The sequence below is a fragment of the Rana temporaria genome, chromosome 3, assembly GCF_905171775.1.
Source record: "Rana temporaria chromosome 3, aRanTem1.1, whole genome shotgun sequence".
Lineage (NCBI taxonomy): Eukaryota > Metazoa > Chordata > Amphibia > Anura > Ranidae > Rana > Rana temporaria.
In genome coordinates this window covers 376,334,786-376,342,753 of record NC_053491.1, presented here as the reverse complement: position 1 = coordinate 376,342,753, position 7,968 = coordinate 376,334,786, and the positions used below count along the sequence as shown (strand labels likewise).

The 7,968-nt window shown below is 43.3% G+C and overlaps 1 protein-coding gene across 1 annotated transcript; it reads left to right on the top strand.

Annotated features, from left to right (window-relative positions):
* Positions 1–1,146: 1,146 nt before the first annotated feature.
* Positions 1,147–7,598, top strand: MED21 (mediator complex subunit 21; the record flags this gene model as incomplete). The annotated part of the gene is given in 3 exon segments (XM_040345595.1): positions 1,147–1,261; positions 5,286–5,386; positions 7,153–7,598. Coding segments are annotated over 3 exon segments (393 nt in total), but the record flags the coding sequence as incomplete, so codon positions are not given.
* Positions 7,599–7,968: the final 370 nt, after the last annotated feature.

Below are 7,968 nucleotides of genomic sequence, written 5' to 3'. Positions count from 1 at the left end.
AGTATGTTTGGAATGCTGTTGCGATATCTTCTGTTTTATTCACCATTTCTCCTCTTCCATTCTTTATCTTCTCTATATAATTTAATGACTTGTTACACCTTAACATTTTTGCAAGGTATTTTCCAGGCTTATTTCCTCCTACTTTTGTGTTTAACCAACAATTCTTTGCAGTTTGTATGCAATAAAAGTTCATTGCCAACGCCCTTCGGACAAAAGTCCTACGCTTTGTCCGATGGAAATCCGGCCGTGTGTACCAGGTTTTAGTCTAACCTTGCATTGCAGTGATATTCACAGTCCCCAATGTGCCATTTCAGACTCTGATTCCTTGAGCAGTTGAAACAACTCTACTGAATGTTTTGGCAGAACATGTATAACTTTTTTATTTGTTTCCTAACCGTAGCTGCCCCAGGTTACCTGCACAGGTGAAGTCTATTAGAGCACTGCCAAGATTGGACATTTCTCTAACAGAGAAGTCTATGTCCAAGTTTCCCACTGGGTGAATGGAAAAAAATGTAACCATTTATGGCCACGTTGGTGATTGTAAAGTCTTGTGCGTTTTTGTTGTTTTTTTTATGGGTGGGGGGGGGAGAATGTTGCTTGCTCTGTGCAGTGGATTTGCACAGAGCAGCCCAGATCCTTCTTTTCTCGGCTCACTCTTCAGTGTTCCTGGCCTCTCCCTCCTGTCAAGTGCCCCCACAGCCAGCAGCTTGCTATGGGGGCACCCAAGCCAAGTTACCGCTCCTTGTGTTCATTCAAACCCCTCTCTCCCCTGAATTGGATAGCTGACTTTGACAGCAGCAGCCGCCAATGATGTCTCTGCTCTGTCTCAGCCAATCCGAAGGGAGAATCTCGAATGGCTGAGACAGTTGTAGACATAGGGACCTCAGGTAAGTGTTAGGAGGGGCTGCTGCACACAGGATTATTTTAATGCATAGAATGCAAAAAAAAAAAAAAAAAAATCCATCTGCTTTTACAACCCCTTTAAGTTTACAATCTGTAGGGTGTCGCACTTTAATCCCCTGACAATTTCTCTGGAAGGCTTCTTGTTTTTCTCGGCCTCATTCGGCTTCTGCTTAGTCCTTCGTATGATGGAAAATATAAATCTCTAACTTTTTTCTTTTCTTTTTTTCTTTTTTGTATATAAAGCTTGCTGATCAGTTCTGCAATGCCATCGGAGTCCTGCAACAGTGCGCCCCTCCAGCATCGTTTAGCAACATCCAGACATCAATAAACAAGGATCAGCCACCCAACCCAACAGAAGGTAATCTGAGTGTATTTTAACTGGACTAGAGATCCAAGAGTTGAATACGTTTTGTATTTTCAGGTACGCATAGATGAGCACAGTGCAATATAAATATTTTAAACTTTATCTAAACCCAAGAGCAAATCTTTACAATGTTGCAGTTAGCAGTCCCTTATATGCGATGGCTGAACTGGGGCTTATTCACATTGCAACTTAAAGATCCTTTTCCCTGTGATTTAGATTTCCTAGCTTTTAGGCCCCATGCACAAGAGACGCCGGTGCAAACTCTGCTGAACACATGTTTTTGAAGGCTGAAACAGGCGTTTTATATATGCCCGTTTTTACCGCGATTGCAGCGGCATTTTACCGCGTTTGCGTCTATAAGAGTTTAGTTAAAGTGGTTGTAAACCCCACTTTATGACTTTTACCTACAGGTAAGCCTATAATAAGGCTTACCTGTAGGTATAAAGAATATCTCCTAAACCTGTACGGTTTAGGAGATATTCCCCTCGCAATGCACCGCTGATTGCAGCGGCGCATGCGCAGTGGGGATCCTTGGCTAAAGGACCGGCAGCCGCTGGACCTTGCCGAATTGAATTCTCCCGTGCGCATGCGCGGGAGTGACGTCATCCCTGCTTCAGCCAATCACAGCGCTGGATCGGCGATACCCGGAAGACACACAGAGTCAAGATGACATCTCGCTCGGCTTGGACCAGGTAAGTTCCTCTCACCTCGTTCCGAGGTAAGTATTTCATAATGAGCTAATATGCGGTGCATACTAGCTCATTATGGCTTTTGCCTTTCAGGTGAAAAAAATAAAAATAAAAAATTATCGCGGGTTTAAGAAACATAAGACCCTCCCTAAGCTCAAAAAACTGTATTTAACCATTTTAGACATTTTGTGAGACCAGAGTGAGTAGCAGCAGTGTACTTGTATTTAGCGTGTCACTGGCCACATCACCTGCTACAAACTGTGGATTGTCCACGTTGCCTGTCGCAAGCCGTGGATTGTCCACTTTGCAAGCAATTGCAGGGAAGTTTTTTTTTTTTTTTCTTCTTCTTCTTCTCATGGTTTATTATCATTTGCCATAATTTTTGAGATTTCTAATGTAAAAAAAATAGTTCACCTTTAACCACTTCCATACATTGCACGTATACACCTTCCTGCCCAGACCATTTTTCAGCGCTGTTGCACTTTGAATGACAATTGCGCGGTCATGCTACACTTTACCCAAACTAAATTTGTATAATTTTGTTCCCACAAATGGAGCTTTCTTTTGGTGGTATTTAATTACCTCTGGGATTTTTATTTTCTGCAAAAAAAAAAAAAATTAAGACCGAAAATTTTGAAAAACAAATGCGTTTTTTTTTTTTTTTTTCTTTTCCTGTTACAAAACTTTGTAAATAAGAACGTTTTCTCCTTCACTGATGGCCACTGATGAGGTGGCAGGAATGGGGCACGGATGGGCACTGAAAGGTGGCACAGATGGGCATTGATGTACTGTATTATATTGTACTTATGGATGCCAAACAACAATGCCTGCCAATCAGTGATGCCCATTGTGGGCACTGATTGGCATCCCTGGTGGTCTAGGGTGGCATACCTGGTGGAGGGCATCCCTGGTGGTCTGGTGTGGGCATCCTCGGGGGGGGGGGGGGGGGGGGGGGGGGGGGGGGGGGGGCTGTGCTGATAATCGATCAGCACAAACACCCCTGTCAGAGGAGCAGCCGATCGGCTCTCCTCGCGTCTGACAAATGCGAGTGAGGAAAAGCTGATAACCGACTCTTGTTTACATCGTGATTGGACACGGCTGATCACGTGGTAAAGAGTCTCCGTCAGAGTCTCTTTACCTAGATCGGTGCTGCGGGGTGCCTGAGTGAGTAGCAGCTGAGAGAGCAGCAGTGTACTTGTATTTAGCGTGTCACTTGCCACAAGCTGCGGATTGTCCACTGGCCACAAGTTGTGGATTTCCACACATCACTTTGCCACAACACCTGCCACAAGTTCTGGATTGTCCACTTGTCACATCACCTGCCACAAGTTGTGGATTGTCCACTTGTCACATCACCTGCCACAAGTTGTGGATTGTCCACTTGTCACATCACCTGCCACAAGTTGTGGGTTGTCTGCAATGCAAGCAATTACTTTTTTTTTTTAACCACTTCCCGACCGCCGCATGTACATGTACGTCCACAGAATGGCACGTACAGGCAAATGGGCGTACATGTACGTCCTTGCCTTCTAGCGGGTGGGGGGTTCGATCGGGACCCCCCCCCCTGCTACATGCGGCGGTGGGATTCCCGCGGGGAGCAATCCGGGACGACGGCGCGGCTATTCGTTTATAGTCGCGATCGCTATGGCGCTGCATCGATCGAGTGATCCCTTATGTAGGGAGACTCGATCGATGACGTCAGTCCTACAGCCACACCCCCCTACAGTTGTAAACACACACTAAGTGAACACTAACTCCTACAGCGCCCCCTGTGGTTAACTCCCAAACTGCAACTGTCATTTTCACAATAAACAATGCAATTTAAATGCTATTTTTGCTGTGAAAATGACAATGGTCCCAAAAATGTGTCAAAATTGTCCGAAGTGTCTGCCATAATGTCGCAGTCACGAAAAAAATCGCTGATCGCTGCCATTAGTAGTAAAAAAAAAAAAAATTTATAAAAATGCAATAAAACTATCCCCTATTTTGTAAACGCTATACATTTTGCGCAAACCAATCGATAAACGCCTATTGCGATTTTTTTTTTTTTTTTTTTTTTTTTTTTTACCAAAAATAGGTAGAATACGTAACAGCCTAAACTGAGGGAAAAAAAATGTTTATATATGTTTTTGGGGGATATTTATTATAGCAAAAAGTAAAAAATATTGAATTTTTTTCAAAATTGTCGCTCTATTTTTGTTTATAGCGCAAAAAATAAAAACCGCAGAGGTGATCAAATACCACCAAAAGAAAGCTCTATTTGTGGGGGAAGAAAGGACGCCTGGCCTGGGCATTTAGCTGCCTAAAGGTCCGGGGCTTAAGTGGTTAAATGGTTTTAGATTATTTTGCATGTGGCCAGATATGTTTTTTGAGTTCTATTTTTTAAACTGCCCACTAGATGGCGCTTTAATCCCTTTCTACACACACGCTTACACTTCGGACAGAAATCGTACCGCGTTTGTGTTCAGATTGAGTTTGATTCTTTGCAGTGTGATTTGCGACCATTTTATTTGTAGAGCTGCTTTTATTTGTTATTATATATAACATGTAGCTGTGTGTAGGCAGCCTATATAAATGAATGCTAAGCACTCGCCTACAGTCATTTTTGATAGATGTGCAGTGTCGGGAAGCACACGCTCTTCATTGGGGGCTGTGAACCTGTCCCTGCATACCTGGAAAATGCAACTGTGCTGGTGAGTCCATACTGTGTATCCATTCACTTATATAGGCTGCCTGCATAAAGCCTTACAAACAAATGGCTCTTCATATTGTATGGAGCTCTGTGGCCATGTGAATGAGCCCTCAGTGTGGTATTTTTCTCCTGTATTTTATCCCCCCCACCCTTTATTTTGAATTGGTGATTGTCCCAGTAAGGCATTTCCTGTCCTAGGATGACAGTACTTGCTTATCTAGGAAAATTGTTGTCACCCTAGGACAGGGCTACAGAACTCCTTCCCCTCTTGAGTCTCTTGTAACACACTGCTTGTCCTGGGGTGTTTAAGCTCAGAGTAGAGGCTCTACGTTCGAATCTGTGCACTGGCTCCTGCCCTCATCTCAAAACTTTGCCATACAATTTGAGTCTGTGCCAGCGCTGCTTGTGCATTCACTTCTATGGGCTGTGGGCTGTCTGCACATGCCTCTGTCAGCAGTTCTGCACAGCAGATGGCCATAATCACCCATCTGAATGAGCTGTAAGACTTTTTACACACCTTTTTTGTTTTGATGCTCCTAGAATGTATTCAGTTGATTTTAAACTGAATTTAGTTGGGCTTTACGTATATTTAAAATTGAATTATTATTATTATTATTCTCTTCATCACTCTCTACAGAGTATGCCCAGCTATTTGCAGCTCTCATTGCCCGGACAGCCAAAGACATTGATGTTCTTATTGATTCGTTACCCAGCGAGGAATCCACAGCGGCATTACAGGTAAAACGGTATATAACTGATATGATGGAACGAGCATTGTAGAATACAGCTTGTATACATTTTATATTCTATGGGATAATGTTTTTTGCTGTCTGCCTATGCTAAAATTTGTATTTCATGTCTGCTGTATCTGGTGGTCTGTTTTCGGCAAGATAATTAAATGTGTAGCATTTTTAAGGGTTTACTCATGGCCCCAGAACTTAACGTTCACTTGTCAAATTCCAGAAGCCTGGTGGGCAGTGAAGGCCTTGGGTGCAAGAGGTAAAAAGTGGGGTGGGGGCTGTGCAGTTTGGTGTGAAGAGGAGGTTGGGCTGAACTCGGCTTGAAGAGCAAACAAGGTCCTGTAAATAGCCTGGGTGTGGGATCCGAGGAGCTCCACAAGATTGTCCTTGGTGTAGGGCAGTCTTTCTTCACCATGGTTCGTTGACTGACTGATTCCTTTAGCCACACAAACCTATCAAGCATTCCTTGATTCCGGACAGAAATTCATAAAGTTAGGCTGGACAAACACGGTGCGAATTTCTTTCCTGCAACCACGGGTTGCAGGAAAGAAATTTGCACAAGTTCCCCATAAACACGGATAGTGCCGACAGTGATTATCTCTAGCGGCTATAGCAGCCTCTAGAGATAATTGCAAGAGAATCCGTCAGGCTGGTTGTACCCAAGTTGATCAATCAACTTCGTACATTCAGCCTGCCCATTAACTGTTCGAATTTTGTCCGATTCCAGCTAAACCAGCCAAGATTCGAACCGCGTTTTGCCGGCCCTAGATATCAAGTTGTATTGCCTTTTTTACTGAAATGCAACCTAATGATTAGTCATTGTTGTACAGGCATCTCTCCTGTACTGAAATAGCTTGCTCTGATTTCACTGCACATGGCGAGCTGCTAACAATGTACGTTGGATAGAACCCATCTCATTTCCTGACTGGAGAAAATCCACCATCATCTAGCCCTTTCCTCTCTAGCCTGACTATCCCTGGCCCGTTTCTTTCAATACTTACAATCATGGAGGCTCCGCATCACATGTAGGTGTTACCTAGAGCAGTCTACATTTAAGCCTGCCTCAGAATGATCACTCCTCCAGATCGAAATGTGTCTATGGCATTTTGACATTTGCACAACTACTCCTAATGCCCCGTATACACGATCTGGCTTTTGCCCCGCCAAGCTCGCATCGGAATTTTGACAGAATTTCATCAGAGTAAAAGAGAACATGTTCTCTATCTAAACGCCGATGGAATTCCTTGGAATATCTGATGGGCATACACACAGTCGGAATTTCCGATGGAGAAAGTCAGACTGACTTTTTACATTGGAAATTCCGATCGTGTGTACGGGGCTTTAGAGTCAGTCCACTGCTTGCATTAGAGGTGAAGCCTCTTAAGAGGAGAACTTGTACAAGGTACTATGATGTATTCAGGAAGCCTATGTACAGCACTCTGTTGGAGCCCCTCCCAAGAGCCATGATCTGCCTGCATTGCATAGAGACGCACAGACTACCAAGGATGATTGGATCCAAAATAAAGTATGCATTGAAAACAGATTTTCTTTAAAAATGTGCTTTGCACATAGATAGGGTGGAGAGGGGGAAACCATGGAAGGCAATATATTTTCAGAATAAACTTCAGCTTTAAATCACATAGGGTGGTTCATATAAAGGATAAAGTTTGGTTATATGTTTTAAACTGATTAATAAGACTGATATCTGTTTGATATGCTCAGATGTTAGTCATTGTCACATTTTAATTTCCTGACTTTTTAAAGGCTGCCAGTCTGTACCAGCTAGAAGAGGAGAACCATGCCGCTGCAGCTCGTCTGGAAGAGGTGGTTTACCGAGGGGACATGTTGCTGGAAAAGATCCAGTCTGCCCTGGCTGACATCGCCCAGTCCCAGCTGAAGACCCGGAGCAGCATCCTCACTCAGCCACTTCCAGAGAGCTAACACTAGAGGGCAGTGTTCCTCCTTTTAGAACTGATTGTGTACCTAGAGAATTAGGAGCACTCTGTAGTCTTGCTGTCTGTGCAAGCTTGTGTGTCGCCAATGGACTTGTATACAGGAATGCCATTTGTTCAATACTCACGTGTTCGATATGTTTGGAAAAGCGTTTCCTTTTTTTTTTTTTTTTTTTTTTATTAAATAAGACCACCTGCTTCGGAGATCCCATTATCAACCATTTTATGCATAATGAAAAGTTCTTAAATTGGGGGGGGGGGCGAAAAAAAATACATCTTCTGTTGTCCCTTCAATCTCCAAAAACGCAACCGCTCCACTCCTTCGTCTGCCATCACTGTCATCGCATCCTTCATCCTCCTTCCCTTACAGTGTTTTCTGCATATAAAATATTTGCCAAAATTCCATAACTGGCATAAAGCTAATTAATAACACAAAAGTAAGAAGTCCTCTTCATCCTCCACTTCCAGCCAGCAGATGGAGGACTCAATCTGCTCTACCCAACACATAATACATTTTAGATCTGATGCAGATGACTTGGTTGCTTATGGATTTTACAGCCATTGCAAAAAAGAAAAAAATCGCAATGAAGGCGTCCTGAGGTTGAAATGTTTGTTTGTATTTTTAATA